Source organism: Penicillium odoratum (assembly GCF_028828045.1).
Source record: "Penicillium odoratum strain IBT 22623 chromosome Unknown utg000002l_segment0_segment0, whole genome shotgun sequence".
Lineage (NCBI taxonomy): Eukaryota > Fungi > Ascomycota > Eurotiomycetes > Eurotiales > Aspergillaceae > Penicillium > Penicillium odoratum.
This window is the reverse complement of record NW_026643144.1, coordinates 2,645,020-2,666,669: the sequence shown is the minus strand read 5'-3', so window position 1 is coordinate 2,666,669 and position 21,650 is coordinate 2,645,020. Positions and strand designations below refer to the sequence as shown.

The following is a 21,650-nucleotide window of genomic DNA, read 5'->3' as shown; positions in this document are numbered from 1 at the left end:
TTCATCTCTCATCCCTTCCAAGCTGGACTCGATCTGAGTGGATCCCGACTCCACCTTCATAAAGATGCGCCTCTCCCGGCCTCGACTTCGCGTTTCACAACCCGAGTCAGCTTTTGCTTCAGGCAATGCAAGATGGACGAACCGTGATCTTGACCCTATCCCCTTGCTAGGACGCCAATGGGGTGTCGCCAGCATAATAGGTACGCCAATGCGAATCCAATCCATCACAAACAGTTACTTAGTACTAACCCTGTCTAGCTTACTGGATATCCGATGCCTTCAACGCCGCAACCTGGGAATTCGCAAGCAGCATAATAGCAGTCGGACTAACCTACAAAGAAGCCCTCGCAATCATCGCAATCTCCTTCTTCATCATCTCCTTCGTCATCTCAGGCAATGGCACAGTCGGCGCAATATACCACATGCCCTTCCCAGTAATCGCCCGCGCATCCTGGGGTTTCTGGGGCTCCTACATCCCTATAATATCCCGAGTCATTCTCGCCTGCTTCTGGTTCGCGATCCAAAACATCAACGGCGGAAATGCTGTCCGCGTCATGCTAGGCGCTATCTGGCCCAGTTACTTGAATTTGAAGAACGAGATACCCGAAGATCAAGGTATCACTACGAATGGGATGGTGGCTTATTTGATCTTCTTTATCATTCAATTTCCCTTCTTATGCATGCATCCTAATAAGTTACGGTGGCTTTTTACCGTCAAGTCGATTCTCGTCCCAATTGCTTGGATTGCTATTCTGATCTGGGCCTTTGTGGCCGAGAAGGGGGGTGGGAGTGTTTTTAAAGACCAACATGCCACTGTTAAAGGAAGTAAGTATAGCTGGATGTTTCTGGCCAATATGACTTCTGTCTTCGGGAATTATGCTACTCTGAGTGTGAATCAGGTGAGTCTCGTACTTGCCCAGTCTATCAGACGTACAGTATCTAACACCATGACAGTCTGATTTTTCTCGCTACTCCCGTGTCAGCCCCCGCTGGCAACTCCTTTACATCCCAATGCTTCCTATCATCTTCACCTTCATCGGCTTCATCGGTATAGCAGCCTCCTCCGCCGGCCAAGCACACTATAATCTCTCCTCAATCCCCTGGGATCCAACAGTCCTAATAAGCTACTGGCCCAACCGATCCTGTCGCTTCTTCGCCGCATTTTCATTCGCCCTCGCCTCCCTAGGTGTAAACATCTCTGCAAACTCGCTCTCCGCTGCAAACGACTTTACCGCACTAGCACCCCAATTCATAAATATCCGCCGTGGCCAGATCCTCTGCGCCATGCTTTCCTGGGCACTGGTCCCGTGGAAGATCCTCGAATCAGCGGACAATTTCTTGAATTTCATGTCTGCGTATGCTATTTTCCTCGGTCCTATTGCGGCGATTATGCTACTTGATTATTGGGTTGTTAGACGGCAGATGTATGATAGCCTTGCGCTTTATCAGCCGTGGAATCGGACATATCGGTATGAGGTTCTGTTTGCGGGCAAGGAGATCTGGGGGTTCAATTGGAGGGCTATTGTTTCGTTTTTGGTTGGTGTTGCGCCGAATTTGCCTGGTTTGATTAATGCGGTTAATTCTTCGATTGATGTTGGGGTTGGAATTCATCCTTATCAGTGTGGATGGTTGTTGGGTTTCTGTGCGACGGGTGGTGTTTATGTCGGGTTATCTTGGTGGTTTCCTGCTACGGAAGCGAGTATTGAGAGGGCTGTTCTTCCTGATGAGATTTACGAGGAGGCTGCTGTTGTTATGGGTGTGGAGGCCCAGGATACCAGTGAAGATATGCGTATGAAAGATGGCAAAGGGGGATTTGAGTCTGAGAAGGCTGTTTGATAGCTCTGACTTGTTTCAGTAGCTTATATACTGCTAATCTATTTACTGGAGACCAGTCTGGTATCTGTTGTGCGCGGGTGCGTCCCAATGCTAAATGGTTCTCTTTCGCCATCTTTGGGTAAGAGATGCCATGCGCAGGTAAGCTGGCTTGCCTGGGACTGTATCCTATGGATAGGCACTTGAAAACGGTAGAGCCTCTACCGTGTATTTTGGTTCTCATGAGTATAGCCGGGACGCAAGTGTTAGAACACAATGCTCACGGCCCAGGTCCATAAGACAGAGCTCCCTTCAGCACCTTAGTCACCCCAGAAGAAGCTCTCCCCAACTCTCCACCCTCTTCCCTCGCATTCTTCAGCCCACGCTCAATGGCAGGCAAAAACCGAGTGGCAAAGACCCTAAACCGATCCTCCCTCGTCTCATACATCTCCCCCTCCGCATCCCGCGGCTGACCAAAAAGATTCAAATAAGCATACGGCGCCGAAGCATCCGTAATCATATGATGAGCCGTCTGACACAATGGAAAAGGCCAAGCAGAATCAACATCAATCTGCTGTTCACCAACAGCATTAGGCTCCCCAACACCCGCCTCCAAAAATCCCGCCAACGCTCCTAGAACCTTAATCATAGGTCGTCCCTGACTACCCGATTTGCCAAATGAAGCCCGATTCGACGACCACCGCGCTGATTCCTCGGTATGCCATCCCAGCACTGACAGGAAGCAATTTAGCGTCTTGATCCAGCCTCCTGCGCAGGATACGACTTGTTCGCCTGCGGACTCGACGATCCAGGATAAGACCTCGACGGCTGAGACGCGGATGTCGGCTGCTAGATGAGTCATTCCTGCGCGGACGTAGGGGAGAAGTTGGACGACATGGTCCTCTACGTCGGAGGTGGGGAGTGTGCGCAGGAGTTTCAGGAGTTGTGTGCGGACATTGTTGCTACCGTCTAGGAGGAGGGGGAGGAGAGATGGGAGCATGACGCTGACTGGTTGTGGGAGAGCAGAATTGACGGGTCTGGAGGTGATGGACGAGGTCAAGTGGGCGAGAGAGTCGCGACGTTGAGTGTCGGATTTGGATGTGAGGAGGGAGAGGTGGTGGGAGAATTGTGCATTGGAGGTGGGAGCTGTGAGTTGAAGGGATTGTTGTGTGAGGACAATTGCTGGGTATATGTTAGTTCTTGTTCTTGTTCTTGTTCTTCAGGATTGTAACTGTACCTTTTGATTTGAAGCTGGTATCGGTGAAGTTATCCGGTTTGGGTCTGGCCTTGCCAACCTTGAGTTTAGGTTTCTGCGAAGTGTCAGTGAGTTAATTTAGTGCAAGATGAATTAGCATCTTACCTGGAAGTCCTGTTGCCTCTCCTTCTTTCTCTTAGCGCTGGCACCCATGATTGCGGTGTTTGATAATTTGACTCCAAAGTTTCCGCATTTTTTTTTAGTATGGGGAGACCCACGTGATACCGATAACGGCCTCAGGCAGAAATGGTTGAAATATAAATGAAGTTCAAATCCAGGGATTCAAGAAATTCCTGCACGATGACAATGAATGAAATATAGATATCTTTGTACCTTGTGTAATTAATAGAATGAATTATATATCTATCCATATCAATAATCAACCATAGTTCTATTTTAACAACCAACCATGGTCATCAGACTAATTAAATCAACTGTCACTCCGTAAACCCATATAAGATAAGTTTCGAATTTACATACACAAATTAACATTTGAATCTGACAGAAATCAGACACACAATCTAAACATCCCTAGATCCATGCATTATCACGTAAAAACCCGATCGGTGGGATCGTGGGGCCGAGATCGCCCTCCCCCACACTAAATCTAGAACCACAACCATAAGCTCTATCAAAATCAAATCCCTACCAACTCCATTCTTACCACTGAATGACCAAGAAATTCCTAGCCCACCAAAATATACCCCCTGAATCGACGCAATGCCATTCAGAGGGAAGTAAAAACCCAAACACATCAATAACAATCCATTTATCCGCCGCGATCCTGTGCCTACTCACCTCGGCACTGTATCACACGAGACTTGACCATTCCCCTCGAGTAGCACATTAAGGACTCCAATGCGACCATGGTGGGGTTCCAGTACTGATTTCGGGGAACTTCGTGAGCGGGTTGCATTTTGGCTTTTATTGTGGGCCTGTTTTGAGGAATTGGTAATGGGATCTTGTCAGATGATTCTAGATTGATACAAATGATATCTTTAGACAGGTGTCAAATCTCTAGTTGTATCATCTACTCTGCACCTAGTCTTGTAAGTAATACTATAAGACATAAGCAAAACTCTTGCTCACCTCTTGACCCACCACCTAAAGCCTTCGCCACATACTCATGCACAGTCTCCAAAACAGATTTCGATTCTTCACCTCCCTCTTCACCCTCCGATTCACGGTGAAAAAGACTTCGCACGGAATCGGGCGTATCGGACAATCGGCGGGAGGTTGCTCGTGTATCACCTAGAGACGGTTATTAGCATGCAACTACTCTATCATGCTTCACAGGAAATAACAAGTCTCTCATAGTCTGACATACCTGGTTCTAAGTGGCGAGCGATGCTCTCTTGCATACGACTCGCGGATTCGTTTGCGTGGGCGGCGTATGTGTCAGGTCGACTGATACTGGTGTCGAGGGGTTCGGTCGCCTCTGGTAGGTTGTCAGTGATGGGTTTTGGATTGTAATCCGTACGCATGATGGATGTTCATGTACCGTCTGTGTTGGCGAATTCGCTCTGATGCTATTAGTTTGATTCGGAATAGAATGGGAAGCGGAGAGCATACTGCTGAGCCGGTCATTGTGGTGTTTATTCAGGATGGTGGATAGAAGATTTACTTGAAAATAGGGAATTGGTTATGGACAGCTGAGTTATTGTATAGACAAGAATGGTATCAGGTAAATCGTCGACATGACGTGATTTTGCCTCCACCTGTTGTCCATGGATAGCTAAAAGTCAACGAGGACTTCAAAGCTGATGCCACTAATTTTATTCAACATACTACAATGAAAAGTTGCAAGTCATATAATCGTATAATCGTAGTCAAATTCGGTCTATGAAATAACATCCCCATCAGGGCCTGCTCAGCAGTGCGAAGAAGAAAGAATAGAGAACATTTGGAAAGAATAAAATCAAAAAATTCAGAGAGATGCGCACTTCTGCCCGGTCCCAAGATGCACATAAGAACAACACAAGAAAAAAACAACTTGGGTCCCGGACAGACGCGATTGTATCAATCAAATCAAAAAGATCATCAAGCACACGTAACGTAACAAATAGAAAAAGGCATAAAGATAATCGCAAAGCCACGAGGAACCACCAGGCATTAGTCGGGTCGTGTGTATGGACGAGATTAAAGGAGAGGTGGCCAGCTCTGTCATACAGACGGGAGAGAAAAGGATAAATATCGTATAACAGGGCTTAAAGACTCATTGTCAGCCACTCCCATTCCTGGCTTGCGCCTTGGCCACCGGCGATACTGTGGTTGGCGGGGTTGGCAGCTGCAGGGTGCATGGCCGGGGCTAATGGCACCACCTTGGATCGAGAAGCAGGCGCGGTAGCCTTGGGGCTGTCATCCGTATCTGGCTCGGATCCGGTGGGTGCCTTCTCTAGGCGACGCTGCCGCCTGGGGGCTACCTGCACACCGGCACGAGCTTGAGAAACTCCGGCTGGGGGACCGGGCTTGGGCGGTGCAGCGGCGATAGGGATCACACCGGATTTGCTGGAGAGGCTGGATCCCAGGAGAGCAGGCGGTGACTCAGAAGCATTGTTGCTCGGCGCGCGGGAGGCGACAGCACTAGTCGGGGCGTGTACAATGGAGTTCTTCCGAGAGGACTTCTTGGAAGAGCGAGAGGTACCAACAGCCAGGCTGTTAGCACTGCTGCGGTTTCGCTTTTTGATAATATCGGTCTTGAGCGACAAGGGTCGAACCACGCCATGGAGTTTCAGGAACAAACCGCAAGCATTGCACAAGGGCTGGCCCTCGGGGTTACGACGCCACAGTGGAGTGGTCTGAGTGAAACAGTTTGTACAGGTGGTCGGCCCCGCATTCGGGTCACCGTTCTTAGACCCACCGGGACTGGCCGGTCGAGAGGGAACAGCGCTGCTAAGACCAGATTCGGGAGGGGTATTAGGTGATGGGTGGTTCGTCGGCGGACCGCTGGCGGTACCGTTCATGCTCTGACGCAGCAGACCAGGAGCGTTGGGAGTCGAAGCCGTGCGGGGAATTTTTTGATGACGACGATGATCTTGCTCCCGGTTACGAACCTCACTGATGGAGGCTGCAGAGCCATGTCCACGGCCGAGGCTCGCGTGGTGCCATTCAGATGGACCGTCCATCATGTCGGTTGAGCCAATGGTGACGTGTTTGCGATGTTGGCCATTGAACCCAGGCAGTGATTGAACAGAGCCTGGGAAGCCTGCGTCCCACGCCAGACCCGCGTTCATGTCGCCAGTTTCATCCATGGATGAAAAGTCATGGGGCATTGCAATGCCTCCTCGCTCATATGACTGGCCATCATCGTCCTCATTATCGGAATCTCCACCAAATGTAAACATGCTGGAGTTGGGTGCGGTTGAGGAATACTCGTGGCCTAACACCTGCGTAGGATCCACGTGCTGCTGTGGGACAGAGAAACCCATGGTTGTGGGCGGACCAGTAACAGGGGACTGATAATCCCCGTTGTTACTGTTATACATCTGGCGAGGCTGCAGCGATGCAGACAAGTTGGAGGATCGTTGCTGCTGCAGATATGTTGGAATGCGGCGCTGGTTGTGGGAATCGGCCGATGGCGCATCGGAGAAGAAAATTGACTGCTCGCCCTCATAGATCGGCTGAGGCGTTGACACAGCCGACTGATACCCAGACGGAGGGGGAGAGAAGAACTCGGTAGAGTTAAGAGACGACGCAAGCGGGGTCTGAGCGTACAAGTTGGAGAAAGGATTGCCAGCCGTCATAGGAGAATCGGAGGGGGAGAATGTGAAGTGCTGCTGGTAAGGACCTGCCGAGCTGATCGCGCTCTCGTCGCCCACGTTAAAGGTGTCTAGACCATACGGCAGGCCAGCCGACGCGGTGTGCTGGTGATGGTGACGCCGAGGACCCATCCCATTGGTCGGCATGGAAAAACCGGCTGGGGAGTGGTGATCAAGGGAGTAATCTGGCAGAGCAGCAGCCGACAATTCAGAATGTTGCGCTAGCATCGCGTTTGATACGGGAGGCACCTGGGGCGATGCATCGGCCGGGCGTTTGCGCGTGGGCACTGCAAGTCCAGTGAAAAATTGGCGCTCATCGACGCTGGTCTTGCGAACCCGACGGGCGACGTAACCGAACTCGCTGTTCTTGCGCTGCTCCTGGGCAGGGTGTGGGAATGACGCAGCAACGGACGGATCGGCTGGCTGGTCCTTGCGCGATTTGATCGGAATAGAGGCGGTCGGTGTCGCAGTAAACTGACGGTCAACGGCGGAGTGGGACGAGTACTCGACGGGGGAGTCAAAGGGGACGATAAAGTCATCCAAGTTCATAGCATCCGGGGTGGACTCGGGGTTCATGCTGGAGTTCGAGTTATCTGTCGACGCCTGGTCGGACAAATGCAACTGCGCGATCCCGCTCGGGGTAGGACTAGTAATATGTTGATTGGCTTGCGACGACCTACAGGGCCAAGGAAGTGAGCTATCCCGCCCGGTACGGAATGGTATAGGGAAAAGGGAACCTACCGAAGCTGTTCTCGTTCCTTGCGTTTCAAACTCATAGCCATCATCCGCCAGGTCAAGTTCTCCATACGTTCCTGGTTAGGCAAGTTGGCTTTAGTTTTGGTGTAAAGCCGCCAGATCTGAGCGGCCAAGGGGTCCTGCCGCTGCAATTCGTCGGGGTTATCGCCACCGCGCGGGGCACCACTCCTCCACTCAGGAAAGATGGGGTCATTGAGCATGCCATCTTGAGCAGTGGAACCTGTAGGACTGAAGGGGGAACCAAAGGAGAAGTCATCCGACATCATATGGGAGTCCATGTCCTGGAAAGCGGAGGATTGAAGCGGTCGGCCTCCATGACTTCCATGCATTCCCTCCATGGCGAAATGCCGGGGTGAAAGGGAAAGCAAGGCAAGGAGGGGTGATTTTTCTTTCGAAAAAGATTTCAAGGTTAAAAAAACAGTTTAAATTCAAATCTGCCCCCAGTATGCGGCACAGGAATGGAGAGACCCTTGCCGGGGAGAAAGATCGCGATCGAACGATTGGGGATTTGGGATTGGATTGTCTCAGTCAGCGACTCGACCAGGGTCAGCACCGACGTCAGTTACAACCGTTTTTTTTTTTTGCGATCCAATGCACCGAGCGTTACTTAGTGCGCGGACCACCACCCACACCTCCGATTTTTGAGAAACTCTTGATATATAAAATGTATTGCGGTCGTTGGAGGAAGAGGAGAGGGGGGGGGCTAGACCCTCCAGACGCTCATGCCCCGGGAAACGTGGTTGAATTGGGGGGAGGGGAAATTGTTATAACGTGTCAAGAGAGAGGGAAAGACACAAACAGTTAAAGTGAAAGGGAAAGAGAGAATTGAGACCCAGGGAGGGAAAGTGGGAATATGATATGTTCTTGGGTTTGAAGTTTGGGGAAAGAAGAAAGTGGCAGTTGTACGAAATTGGTACGGGTAATACCGTTACAAGCCCCAACAACATGAACCCAAACTACTGGAATGGAATACATTAAAGTACCTAACTTACTTCAGAATAGTAATAACTTATAAGAGTTCAAATACCGATTTACGGCGCTTCCCTCGACTACATGATTCATGCGCCTTTGAACGCCACTCCCGTCCAGGTGTCTCTTGTCATTACGATCTGACAATGCCCCCTTCTGGGCCCTTTTGATACTATTCATCCGGGAAATCCCACGAATAACCGCTTACCTATAGATGGTTTTACTCCGCACGGCCCCATTCAACGTGGTGTGTGCCTCTTCTTTTTTTCACTACACTCTTGACCCCACCGAATTGGAACGGGCCCGAAGGCCTCGAATGTATCGGCCCGAGTCCGATAGACCCGTCAATGGAGACTTAGGGGGCAAATAGGACGGCGAATAATGAAATTAAACATGCAGGTACTAAGACAGAGGCACGCGTCCAACCAAAGCTATGATCTGTACCTGTAACCCATGGAAATACCATTTAATGTAGACAGAACCGGAGACAAGTCCAGATGTAGTTCGAAAAGTGGATCCAGCACTGTTGCAAGTGGAGTCGTTAGTTCAAGTCGATCCAAATGCGACGTCTAAGAGAGATGAGGTGTAAATGAATGGAAAGTGTAATTCGGGAACATCACTCTAGAATAAATATTTCTATCAATTGTGGTGAACATTGAGCTGATCTGAATATAATATATGCGGATCGAAATTAAAGTCTGGATTTATTTTTAAAATTCTTTTTTTGTGCTGACAGGGGGGGAGAAACTTCGGTTGAATTACTTGCCGGAGATAGCAGTAGCTTGCATCCGAGAGATAAGAAACGTTCTATGGGGCTTCGACCATCAACGGGGATAATTTGGTGTCGGACAGGATCCGCTTGGTTTAACGAGGCTCTGGATATAAACCCCCCGACCGCGCAACGGCAGCTCACCGGAGTTCAAAAGTCATTCCTACATTACCCGAACCCGGTATCCATCGTATTCGCTCGTATTCAATCGGTAATACCGATCATCAAGTATCTCCGTTTCACTTGAGAGCATCGGATCAGAGGGGGGAGAAAAAAGTACCAACAGCTCTTCTAATCCCCCCCGCGCGTGAGGGGAACACGCGGATTATTTCACATTCCGCACCGGTTAATATCACTTCCTATCTTGAATCACGATTGGGTAAATTTTGGTTTCTCGCCACACGGATTTCACCTCCGGTCTCACAAAGATGGAACAGGACGATCAGTCAAGAAATTAGATTCTCCCTGACATCACTTGAATGTTCCTATTGTGGGGGAAAATAAGAAAAAACACGTTCCCCGGGCCGCAACCGGATCGAGTAAACAGGCACAAGCTGGTGCCTTTTCTCTGTCCTGTCGGAACAACAACATCTGTAATCAAGTGGATGTTCTTCCTGCCCTTGGACCCACGGAGGTCCACTGAAAGTCGGGGCAACCCAAGATATGACAAGATAAGACCTGATAAGCTGCCAAGTAGAGTAATTGGCCGTGGTCATGCTGATAGGCGCGACACTGATCGGCAGTGGTTGAACCTCTCTTAGGCCCCCACGGTGGAGTACCCCATGACGATGTATCCTTATCGGTTCAGCTTTGACCAGACCATCCAATTCAAAAAAAATATTAAAAATCAAGGGAAGAAATGAAAAAAGAAAAGGGGAAACAATAAACGTCATGGATCATCAGGATGTGCCGTGTGGTGGCAAGCCTCCGATCGGTACGCCCTAACTCAGTAGTTAAGAAATCATCTCCGAACCAACCCGACCACTCGACAACTATAATGGAGGGTAATAATTGCCAGCCTCACAGATAAAGGAACATGACTGTGGGCCGTGGCGTCCTGCAAGCCAACAAGCTGGTAAAGCCCAATCCCTGTCGTAAGATTAGAAGTGGCGGTACTTTTGATCCGGCACGGACAAGGGACTTCCCCTGTTGGTGCCTTTTCCTGCCCCTCCTTTTCCCTGCGGCTTCTGCGGTTATGCTGAAAATGGGGTTGCCTCGCGTCGAGGTCACGTATCCCCAAGATTGCCGTCTCATATGAGGGAAAAAATGCCCTAGGGCTAAGGAGCGTGGAGAAAAGAAAGCGAACAACTGCCCATATGTAACATACGTCCAGGTAATTTCTCTCTTACCACTTTAGCCACCAGAATTTGAAAGTTTCAAAATTCTCTCTTAGGCTTAAAGGAGGGAGGGTGGGGGTTGGGAGAGGATGGGAGAGCATGGGACTGAAAGTTGGCCTTGTGAGGAAAAATTCCCGTGTGAAGGGAAGGTGACCTTTATATAGAGATATCCCTTTGGAATCTCAGGCGCCAAAGAAAGAAAAAACCCAAACTGGTTATCACCCAACAGAGTCTCGATAAGGCGTGACGCTACCCAAAGAAAGGGCTGTCCAACTGTCCCTGACACCTGATACGACAATGGCTGATAAGTCTGCATATCTTCGTCCAGAAAGCGAGATAAGAATACCCCTGAGGCGCAAACTTTGGTAGATCATGCAGCTCCATACCCCAAAGAATGCCCAAAAGAGCCCGTTATCAGCCCCATTGACACAGATAGTGCCTCCCCACTGGTCCACCTTGAATCTTCACACCGCTCCATCGCCATGCCTATCTCCAGATTTGCCTGACCCCAGAAAATTCCTCCGACGGATCCCCCGGCAGATCCTCGAATTGAGGCGTCGAATGCGAGCCTGACAACGGAACGATCCTTATCTGCGACTTATTTGGTTGCACAGATACCGCTGATAATCGTTTCCATTTGTCGTTCTGATATGAGGTCGTATCTGCGCGCACAGATGAGAGTCGTGTTCTGATGCAGGGATCCTTGGGATAGGTCCGGGGGAAATGATGCCATTTGTGAGATCCTGGAAATCCTTTTCATGACTCCGGAGTACGGAGTGCGCTTTATCTCCTCGGAGATGCGTCAATTAGACTCGTTCCATAGATCGGCCTCCCGACTTATCTTGGAATGCATTCTTCGAATCCCCCTTGCCGGATAAGCATTGACTGACGTGCTTGGGATGAGTCCAATCTATCGATATTCGCATTCGCGTTCGCAATTTGATAAGGTCCAATTATGAGAGCATTGTGATTGATCAGGCCTGGGATCGACTATGATGCCCACCGGGTCTCCCCGAGATTCATAAGCTCAAGGTATCAGTCACGCGACCTTAAAGTCTGGATGATCATATCAGGAGAAACAGCAGATCATGATTTGATATCCTACTATATTCGTATACTTCGATTTAGGAATCGAATTCAGTGCATTCAATTACAAGTAACTCATCTTGCAAACCCACACATATACGGAGTAACCAGTGCAGAATACTCAATAGTCACGGAGTCCGATGGGCAGCGCCCGGACCTCGCAGTCAAAACCCGAAATACGCACACCCTATCTGTGCGTCATCAAGCCAATTAAGATGCCTACTAGGAGCCTTAGACCTTTATTTAGCAGGAAATGATTTACCTGGAGATTGGCCCCCGAACTGCTCCGCAGATCTACTTATCTTGGTCAATATGTATGGAGAAATTGCTCTACTTATCTTGATTTTGAGCTAATTTGCCTTCTAGCTGCCCTCTGGAAGTCGGTTCGACCCATTAAATCTGAAACATCCAGGGCTGTGCAGAGATATCAGTGCTATCAATAAGTACAATCTTCGCATACAAACATTGAGCACATTTACCTGGCTTTGTTTATTCAAACAATCAACAAACAATTCTTTTTACCGCTAAATCCAATCAATGGCAATATCTAATAGGTTAAGTTTGTCATTTATGATTGGGGGTTATTAGAAATGATTGATAAATAAAGATTCGCATGGACGGTCTCTTCCGTTGGAGGTACCGAGGTATAAGGATAAGAGTTTGTAGACTGAGAATTGATTAAACTAAATCTCATTCTCGGATTGTGGCTCATGGTGGTTATCACAAGTTCTCAGTAATCTCGCTGCTATCAAAATGCATGACGACGCTATCAAGATAACTCAAAAATATTGTCTTTCCCAGTACCCTTCCTTTCCATCTCACCATTTCCTTTTTTCTTTTCCAGATTGATACTACATACTGCATTGGTCTATCGTTCAACTTACCTATCAGCATGAGGTCTTTAACCTCAATCTACTCCATGCCGAGCAAGAGGTTTCCAACATTCGATAAACCATAAATATCCTCACTCATTTGCGGCTTGATAGGACTATTCAAACACCCAAAAACTTGAGCTATGTTGCTAATGACATATCATGGAAACAATCAGTCATGGTCCAAGAGCAGGAACTAATGCCCCTTCTACAAACCCAGATCTCCTCCAGTCTCCTCCACAATATATATCTACCCAGGCGCATGTTCTTCACCAACATCACATTCATCTTTTTACCTCCCTCTTGGCATTCGTCTTGGTCTATTTTCATTGATCTTCTTCGACAAAGGGCGATCAAGTGGTAGCCCAGGAGTGACATCGTTCCCTATGACCCATCCACGAATTCACGAATTTTGAAGGCCTGTGCTGGTTCTTGCTAGACAGTCAGCCATAATATATCTGGAGGGCGAAATACGCCAGGCCCAGAGAGAACTTCGGAAAATCTAATGTTTGTGCCAGAATTGCATTGGCATGTCAATATATATTAGATGCCCAATTTCTCCCCTATGGCCAGCAGCAATACTCACCATGGAGTGTCTTTGCGCCTCCCTCACACCACCATATACGGCAGATAACCCGTTATCTAAAAGTGCACAAAACGTGATAAATCGTTACCGTCTTCATAGTGAAGGTTATCCCCTAAGCCCCTGGTGCGAGGGTCGACTCAGACCAAACGATTATAGACAGGCCCTGTGTGTGCTAGATTCGATGAGTTACTTCTAAAATATAGACTAAGATCACTATCGCTCCCGCCTTACAATTGCCGAGTCCTCTCCACGGTACATTTTGTGCAAGATTCGGGGATGAACTATTAAGGGGTATAAGACAACACAAATGGAGCAGCGACCTAGTGGCTTCTAATTTTGCTCAAGAGATCCAGATTTTGCTACGTTCCGAATCATAATATCCGGTGATACAACGGAAGGGAAACAGGCTTTTTCAAGACGGGAACCGGATACATCATTTGGAAATCGCCAGGCACATTACCACGGGATAACTGTGGAAGTCTGCTACTCACAAAAAAGCCGCCATATTACTAATATGGAAGATGGTGATTGCCTTTGATGTTGACTATAAAGCACCAAAGCGAGCGAATATTATTGTATGACGAGCAGAATATATGAGTGATGGTTGATGGGATGCAAGAGTTTCAGGCAACTACTGTAATAAATGTAGAGGTATGGTCTATTCTCAGGCAACACCATAAGATTATATATGTATGTTCATACTTACATACACAGCCATTCTGGACAGATGCCGGAATTCCAGCCGAGGGAACAACACTACCACTATCGCTTGGAGACTTTAAAACGGAAGAGCTCCCACAAGATGTCACAGGCCCCGGGCTTGACAAGGATATTCTCATCACTTCAGGACAGCTTTACAATTTTCCTTCAAGCGCCGAATCAAGACAGCAAGCGCACACAAAAAAGCAGGGCTCTATTAACCGGATTCGGCCTGGCGCTCTAAAGCGTCGTCGGCCTGGAAACCCCTCAGAGCAGCTCAGCTCAGATGAAAAAGTAGAACCACATTATTCTATATAAAAAGTATACATGTATTCATGAAGAGTATTGTAAGTAGTTGAAAGGAATCACTTTTCTCTCTTTCCACTTTCGAAGCTTGTATGAGTATAAATTTTTGAACGCTAGATCAAGATAACAACCTATTTATGTAGTGTCGCAACATATGAATTTGATGAGGGCTCTCTAGCTTATCGACTGTAGGGTGCTTAGAGGGTGCTTAGAGGGTGCTTTAGGCGACTTGCGCGATCAGAAACGTAGTAGAAAGATGCGGAAATCTTCGAGCTATCCGACATATATATCGTCCCGCCCAAAGAGATGTTTTGCTGATCCTCAGAAATTTCTTTCCAGTCGCTTCAAGCATGCGCCTACTAAAAGATCACATCGAGTCAGTCCTCTACAAATGGTATGTTGTTGTCCATTAGGCATCACTTACTGATAATTATAGTTGTACTGTTCTTGCCATCGCGCGCGACATTTATTGTTCCAGTCTCATTCGACGGTAGTATTCGGAGATGGGTAAATTCCTGCAGGGAACCAGCATCATATCCAGCTAAACAGGCCTTGTCGACCGTTTTTAAGGCTGCTGGTTTCATGCATGACTTTCAACAAAATTCTTCCTGTGGCAAGTGTGTCGGCGGCAAATTCTACTTTAGTTGTTGTATAATCACCGATCGGCTTCTTGTTTTTTGAAATGCTGTGAAGTTCATGATACCGCTTTCCATTTTCCCACTCTTAAATCCGGATTCCTAGTTGAGGCGGCCCGCAGTTGGTTTCGGCAAAGGTGCATTTCAATGAAGAGGTTCCGACTAGGTCGGACTCGTACGCGGCCCAATCAAATTCGACCTTTGGTGAAAACGCCCAGGAGGTTTCTTTCCTCGGTAGGTTCACCGCTGGAGGCTGTCGATTGAGAAGAGAAGAGAGTGTAAGAGAATGAGAGAAGTAAGAGACGCGAGAGTCCTCTATAAGAGCGCCGCTGACTTACCCCTAAAAAGGTTTGTCCATAGGTTAAAAATGCGATCTGCTTTCCCTTCTCGGTGACTGTTATGGGCATATGGACTGTCAGAAAGAAGAAAGAAGGAAGCAAGAAGAGGAACTATTAGTCGTATGTGGATATCCTGAAAGGAAAGAAGGATGAAAGTGAGAAGGTGAAAGTAGTGGCAGAAAATAATGATCTTGTATATCGAATCAGAAGGAGCAAAAAGCGTAAAAAGTAGAGAAGAGGGGTAGATTGAGTGAGCGATAACACTCTAAACCTCACCTACATAGAACTCACTTGATAGACGTATGAGACCCTCCTATCAAAAACCCCCTTATTTACTGCCCGTTCATAATGTAGCTACGAATATTGATTGAGTGCATTTATGAGCCCACACCCGTTTTAGTAATCCTCAAAATTCATGTAAGTCGGCTAACCTCCTCGAAGAAGCCCAGCAATAAGAAAAAGCCATAACCATTTAAAAGATCAGTCAGCCCTTGATCTGGGACTTCGGCATCGCCGGAGATCTGAGCACCAATTGAATTAATTGCGGAATACTAGCGTGAACCAACACGTAGGAACAAAGAACCTAAGTGGAGCTCATTTCCCATATGCACAAACTTAGATCAGATCGGAGCGCATAAGGAATCTGCCCTCACTATTCCAAAGTTAAAATAGAGTCCAAGCTGACATGCACCCCACAATTTGGAGCATTGTGAGACTAGCGCTAGAACATTCCGTACATGAGACCTAGGACTACTTGACACATAGACGCCTTCCACCTAAAAGAAAAGTACTGCTAAATTGAAGTAGCCAGAATTGTGACAGTGCACTTGTGCACTTCGACTTGAGTGAGAATTGTTTGGAATAATGTAGGTTTTTGCTACGCGAATTTTCATCCGCGGAAAATGGCGGCAAATGGCGATATCGGTCTCCACTTTTTTACTCGCTAGTCAGTGCTTCTATGGACTTGGCCAGATTGAGATATTTATTTGTGATGCCAAGATTTTTTGCCTTATACGGTAGTGAGCTGAAAATCTTTCAGCTCTCAATTGGATCGGCAAATAGTAAATTTATCAATCATGTTTCATGCTCGGACTGTGGGTCCCAATTTCTTATTCCTATGGTCAGCCAAATCAGACTAAGGATGGGCATATTTTTATGGATGTTGTTGTTCTCATTTTCCATTGCCTATTAATTATTGTGGTATTCAGTCCGCACTGTCCTTCGATTATATGCTATTCGACATTATACATACATAAGCCGAGGCTTTCCATCACCAAAAGAATCATTTTATATAAATATTTTAGTTCACCTCAGAGGCAGCGATCTCGATCAGGTTGTCCTGGCCGAGAGCGTTCTGGGTGTAACGGGCGTTGAACTTGAGCACATGCTTGACGGCGTTGTAGCTCTGAACGTTCAGGGGCAAGGGCTCGGTGCTAATGTACCAAGCAACCTCCTCAGTGCAGGGAGGAGTGGTGAGAGAGCCAGTGTACTGGTAGATACCGTGGCTGTTCAAGTGCTGGGTAATGCCAGTGAAGTCAAGGGCATCAGTCATGGTGTAGGTACCAGGAGTGGCAATGTCGTCAATGTGAGCGAAGACAGAGTCGAAGAGAGGGGTCGAGTAACCGAACTGGGACAGCTCAAAGAGGAAGGCAACGACGGCGATAGAGCCAGCTGGAGAAAGGTCAGTAATAAACTTGGAATTGTCTTTGTTAGTGTACATACAGGCAGTCTCAAAGACGAAGTGGGCCTCCATGGGGTAGTGCTCCTCATTGATGCGGTGCTCGCTAGGGGTGTGGAAGTGGAACTGGGCAAGCTTGTAGGAGCCAGTCTTGGTAACCAGAGTGCCGTTGGTCAGGACAACCTCAAGGCCGGAGCCGAGGTTCTCAAATTTGGCATTGTCGGCGCTGGGGACGTGGAAGTGCACGCTGTTGGCGCTGGCGTAATCGATATCCTCGGTGACGATGTCAATGGGTGACTGGTGCTTGCCCTTGGAGCAGGCAGAGTTGGCCGAGTCGAGACCGTACCAGACCATAGGTCCACCGGTGTTGGTGTAGTTGAAGGAGTTGACATCAACAGTGCCGTCAGCCGCACGGGGCATGAGCGAAGTGCCGTGAAGGCACGAAGCAGACACAGCGATTAGGAAAGGGAGGATGGAGGTGACCTTCATTGTGACTGATGTGAAATGATCTGGAATCAAAAATATTCATAATGCATAGGGAGAATTGCCCTACTTATACCCTAGGATCTCACATTCCACGAAACCCAAAAAGAAGGGATCATCTTCTAGCTAGCCTCCAATGGCCGAGTTGCACATTGTAGAGGGACTCATGCCCACCACCGAAGTAGTCCGAGGAGACCATGGAGTTGGATTGACCAATGAAGCAGTGACGCCGATCTCTCCTTTGTCGGGTGCCGAAGATACGATCCAGATGAGATCCACTAGTCTTCCATCTGGGGAAGAGATCTTCCCAGGGAAATCCTGTAAGAGAAAAGGATTTGACCCTGAGAGGGTCAGGGATCCAATAGTTCATGATCTGAGAGCTGAGAACCGAACTCGTTCACGAATTCTCGACTCCATAGTTCCCACCGCCGGAAATCTTCGGCTACTATAGAGATTTTAATTTCAGAATGACCTATGCCAGCGAGAAATTAATTCTTGGGGCAATTAGATTTCATCGAAGACTCGAGAATCGGAGCCTTCCAAGTTTGTCAACGCTATAGTCCGATAGAGGAATCTCAAAAATTGAATATACATGCTTATAGAAGAAGAGTAAATACTGTATATGCCCAGGGACCTTGGTGGAATCAGAGTTCTACTCTGTCAGATGGACCGAAAAAGTTTCCAGTATAGACAGCTCTATAGATGCATCGACCAAAGTGCTAGTAGAAAAAACATCAAAGTGAACCACTCCTTGACTGCCAGTGTTCCGGGGATCTGCAGCACATATTGGTATGTATCAGTCACCTCTGCATAAAAAGGATCTTTTTCGTAGGAGGGAAGCTCTAATGTACACAAACAGAGTGGATACAGAAGCGAGATCCCATTTGAGATGAAGTGGGGACAAGACCCAGCACTTGAGGGCAGGCGAACGCTCCTCTACCTGCCAACAAACATGTTTCAAATACAGCTGGGCATATATTTGTTTAAAGCCCTGCAAATATCATCAAGATTCCTCATCTTTAGTAGATAGAGATACACCTGACTGAAATCCAACAAAGCCAGGGGTCAAAAAATAACGGCATGATGTGAGAGTGGAGAACAGCGAAAAAGCGAAAATTCGCGCAATTTTCGCCAAGAAAGCTGTGGAAAGCTTATAGACCATTCAAACATTCGAATGTTCCCCACAGATTGTGCAATGGGTTTAGTATATGGGTGACTTCTTTTGCCTAGCGGTTCGCATGGAGCAGTGGGTTCATATAACGAAGAGAGACTGTTGAATAAGTAAGTTACACCTGTGCACAAAAGAGTGAAAGTAGATCCAGTCTCGAGAAGAGCACAAGCCTAGAAACCTCGAACGTTTGGGATCGAATTACACTGAAAGCTATCATGTATTTTCCCATCAGCAACCTTGTACCGGATAATTTATGGAGGTAGGTAAATATGAACAAGGCATTCAAGGCATGCGGATCAAGTTCCATATAGAAGAATATAATATATACAATGTATGCAATCCTCATAAACCTTGGAACCATACGATCCCAAAAATGTGGTAACGTGAAAGTACGGTTCAGGATGAAAGACAAGAAGCATCACGAGTCCCTGTCCTCCCATCCGCCTATCAATCGAGACCCACGTCCCCTCGCGCCCCGGCCAGGTATTCCCAAAAACAACACACGCGATCAAATGCAAAATATGAAATGTATATCCACCGGAGAAAGGAAATCAAGCCAAGAGATGAAATGGTGGGAAGAGAAGAGAAGGAAATGAAAAATTGAACGGAAATAGAAAATAGCAGATCTACTCTAATCTTGAATAGAGTAGGATCTTGGAAGGGTTGAAAAGAAAGTCTATATGCCTGAGACAAAGCCCCCCTGAATTGCAGGGTTCAGGAAGATGATGATGCCAGTATAGATACCGATCATCAACTTAACTCAACCCTGTAAGGCATCTCGGGGGAATGAGGGTAAAGCGAGAGAATAAACAATAAAGCTTGGGCCGTGCCATGAAAGAATCAAACGGAGAAATGCCACCCAAAAACCTGGAACCCTTGCGCCCGCTAATGACAGCTGCCAAGCAGACCCGCCACGGTGTATGAGGATGAGGCAAAACATGACAAAAGCAAAAAGTGAAAAATAGAAAAAAGACGAGAAAGTCGAAAAAAACGCAAATGAAGAGCCCATAATTGTATATATCCCACGGGGTATTAGAAATGAAACAAGGCCGTCTAGGAATGTGGTATGTAAATGTAAAACGTAAAGTCGTCCGGGTCAGAAGAAAGCAAGAATGCCGGAGATGAAGATGAAGATGATGATGAAGGTGAAGATGAAGCTCAAGGCCAATGCGAAGATAAAGTGGAAAGTAGTTCAAGAGCGTCAAGGTCCTGAACGAGGGTGTCCCATCGGAGGATTGGAATAAGGTTGTTGTTGGACATCGCCTGCGTACATAGGGTACGGAACAACGCCCATTCCAGGCTGCATGGCATTCATGGGCCACTGAGCATACTCCATACCCGGTTGAGGCTGGTATTGTACCGAGCCAGGCGGATTTTGCATATCAGGCGCGGAGCCAGGCGAGCTGTGCGCACCACTTGAAAGGGATTGCGCGGGTGTAGTCATTCTCCTTTTGAGGTCTGGCGGCATCTGAGGTTGAAATTGATTATGATATGAGGGATTCATTTCCTGGCCGGGATAGCTCATCGCTCTTGATGGTTGCGGAGGTGGTGGGACTTGCCAGACGGTTCCGTCGGCTTGCATGGTGTAAGTGGGTGTGTTCATGGGTTGTGCTTGGCCGGACATGGGAGATGCTCCGGACATTGGAGAGCCGGGAGATAGGCCTGCTGGGACAGAAGCAGGGGCCCAGACGTTTGGAGAGAGGTTCATCATTTGGTTCTTATTTGCGGCCATCGTGGCTAGCATTTGGGGGTCGGATATCGTTGTGAATTCGTCCCAGGGGACTCCCGTTTCCATTGCGGGATGCGCGGAGAATTCTCCACCCATTGGTCGATCTAGGTCAATAAGTCAATAACCCGAAGTCTTGGTTTCAACTGCTTCTACGCAATCCAAGGTCTAACCTACCTGGCGCAAAGCCCGACATGGGATGACCAGCATAGACGGCTGGATTAAAGGCAGCTATATCCTGACCGGACGAAGCGTTCAATGGAATCTGTTGGTACGGGTAAAAGGTCTCGGGAGAGTCGAATTTGATGTTTGTTGGTGACGAAGTAATTGATGCCGAGTCCGTCGGCGGTTGCGTCTCCAATCGGGAAGTTGGTCGAGATTTTTTCTCCACAGGAGGTTGTTGGTCGACCGGGAAAAACTGACATTCCTTTCGCAATCGAATACAATTTTCACATCGTCCTTGCGAATCGTCCGGGGCCACCAAGCATCGAATCTTCCGTCGTCGACAATGCACTGCAGTCAAAACAAAGGATTAGCCCATCATTCAGATCAACATTTTGATCGCGCATTCTCTTAGCACCACTGCGCAAATATATATCAGGAATCAAGCGCATCCGCGCACACCGAATGCGACATTCTCCAAAGTAGAAAGCGGACCAGAAACATCTGAAGCGAGCGTATTGAAGGAAGGGTGAACTGACCACATGCGACAGACGTGCGATGGTATCCCAACTTATTACGCTTCTTATCCGCGTTACTCGCATCCATAGCGCTCTGTGAATTCGGTATTTCCATCACTTCGACAGCCGCGGGCATAGCTCTCCCCAAAGATCCGATACAAGATCGATCTAAATGGCCGCACCGTTCAGCGCATCAAAAGCGCGAGGCAGTGAAACAAAGTCGAGACCGTTCGATATCGGTGATAAAAGAAACAAAAGAGAGCCGGCCATACAGGCACCGCAAGAGTCGGAAAATGAGGCGAAACGAATCGGATTATGACGCTGCGACGGTATAATTCCCCGGTTGTTTTCGTTTTTTTTTTTTGCTTCTAGATCCTCCGGTTCCACCTGCGCCACACCGGACCAACTAGGATATTGCGCGCGTTTCAGCAGTGTCGTATGGTAAGTTGGGGGTTGGGTTGGTAGGGGGAGCTTTGGTGAGGGGCCCGCAGTTGTATGCGTGTTTCGTGGTGGAAGAGTCGTCACAGTCGAGAATAGATTGAATTTTCGGATTGGATCCCCAAGCCTTGAACCCCCCAGGCGAATTAATATAATAATTATAGTAAGATTAGAGTGCCGAAAGGTCGTTGAAAGGGGCGAAGATTGGTAGAATAGAGTATTGGGTTACCATGTACTCCGGAAATCCGATCCAATGAGTAAAGAGTAATGAGTATCGGGTTTGACGATGGAAAAGA

The 21,650-nt window shown here is 47.8% G+C and overlaps 9 protein-coding genes across 9 annotated transcripts; 4 read left to right on the top strand and 5 right to left on the bottom strand.

Annotated features, from left to right (window-relative positions):
- Window positions 1–64: 64 nt before the first annotated feature.
- On the top strand, window positions 65–1,836 carry N7520_003016 (nucleobase cation symporter-1 family protein; the record flags this gene model as incomplete). The annotated part of the gene is made up of 3 exons (XM_057136951.1): window positions 65–200; window positions 259–899; window positions 955–1,836. The coding sequence occupies 3 exons, from the start codon at window positions 65–67 to the stop codon at window positions 1,834–1,836; spliced, it is 1,659 nt and encodes a 552-aa protein (XP_056999637.1).
- Window positions 1,837–2,092: 256 nt separating this feature from the next.
- On the bottom strand, window positions 2,093–3,220 carry N7520_003015 (IPI1/TEX10 family protein; the record flags this gene model as incomplete). Its single annotated transcript, XM_057136950.1, has 3 exons — window positions 2,093–2,994; window positions 3,050–3,122; window positions 3,173–3,220. 3 exons carry the CDS (start codon window positions 3,218–3,220, stop codon window positions 2,093–2,095), a joined length of 1,023 nt encoding a protein of 340 aa, XP_056999636.1.
- Window positions 3,221–4,097: 877 nt separating this feature from the next.
- N7520_003014 (transcriptional regulator family: GATA type zinc finger) lies at window positions 4,098–4,654 on the bottom strand (the record flags this gene model as incomplete). Its single annotated transcript, XM_057136949.1, has 5 exons — window positions 4,098–4,108; window positions 4,157–4,318; window positions 4,395–4,505; window positions 4,569–4,590; window positions 4,640–4,654. 5 exons carry the CDS (start codon window positions 4,652–4,654, stop codon window positions 4,098–4,100), a joined length of 321 nt encoding a protein of 106 aa, XP_056999635.1.
- A 620-nt stretch (window positions 4,655–5,274) lies between these two features.
- Window positions 5,275–7,919, bottom strand: N7520_003013 (Nitrogen regulatory protein nrfA; the record flags this gene model as incomplete). The annotated part of the gene is made up of 2 exons (XM_057136948.1): window positions 5,275–7,501; window positions 7,567–7,919. The coding sequence occupies 2 exons, from the start codon at window positions 7,917–7,919 to the stop codon at window positions 5,275–5,277; spliced, it is 2,580 nt and encodes an 859-aa protein (XP_056999634.1).
- Window positions 7,920–13,201: 5,282 nt separating this feature from the next.
- N7520_003012 (uncharacterized protein) lies at window positions 13,202–13,488 on the top strand (the record flags this gene model as incomplete). The annotated part of the gene is made up of 2 exons (XM_057136947.1): window positions 13,202–13,365; window positions 13,404–13,488. The coding sequence occupies 2 exons, from the start codon at window positions 13,202–13,204 to the stop codon at window positions 13,486–13,488; spliced, it is 249 nt and encodes an 82-aa protein (XP_056999633.1).
- Window positions 13,489–13,507: 19 nt separating this feature from the next.
- On the top strand, window positions 13,508–13,738 carry N7520_003011 (uncharacterized protein; the record flags this gene model as incomplete). The annotated part of the gene is made up of 2 exons (XM_057136946.1): window positions 13,508–13,523; window positions 13,554–13,738. 2 exons carry the CDS (start codon window positions 13,508–13,510, stop codon window positions 13,736–13,738), a joined length of 201 nt encoding a protein of 66 aa, XP_056999632.1.
- A 62-nt stretch (window positions 13,739–13,800) lies between these two features.
- Window positions 13,801–14,217, top strand: N7520_003010 (uncharacterized protein; the record flags this gene model as incomplete). The annotated part of the gene is made up of 2 exons (XM_057136945.1): window positions 13,801–13,890; window positions 13,915–14,217. 2 exons carry the CDS (start codon window positions 13,801–13,803, stop codon window positions 14,215–14,217), a joined length of 393 nt encoding a protein of 130 aa, XP_056999631.1.
- A 2,261-nt stretch (window positions 14,218–16,478) lies between these two features.
- N7520_003009 (carbonic anhydrase family protein) lies at window positions 16,479–17,345 on the bottom strand (the record flags this gene model as incomplete). The annotated part of the gene is made up of 1 exon (XM_057136944.1): window positions 16,479–17,345. The coding sequence occupies one exon, from the start codon at window positions 17,343–17,345 to the stop codon at window positions 16,479–16,481; it is 867 nt and encodes a 288-aa protein (XP_056999630.1).
- A 2,366-nt stretch (window positions 17,346–19,711) lies between these two features.
- On the bottom strand, window positions 19,712–21,052 carry N7520_003008 (putative C6 finger domain protein; the record flags this gene model as incomplete). Its single annotated transcript, XM_057136943.1, has 3 exons — window positions 19,712–20,343; window positions 20,414–20,749; window positions 20,938–21,052. 3 exons carry the CDS (start codon window positions 21,050–21,052, stop codon window positions 19,712–19,714), a joined length of 1,083 nt encoding a protein of 360 aa, XP_056999629.1.
- Window positions 21,053–21,650: the final 598 nt, after the last annotated feature.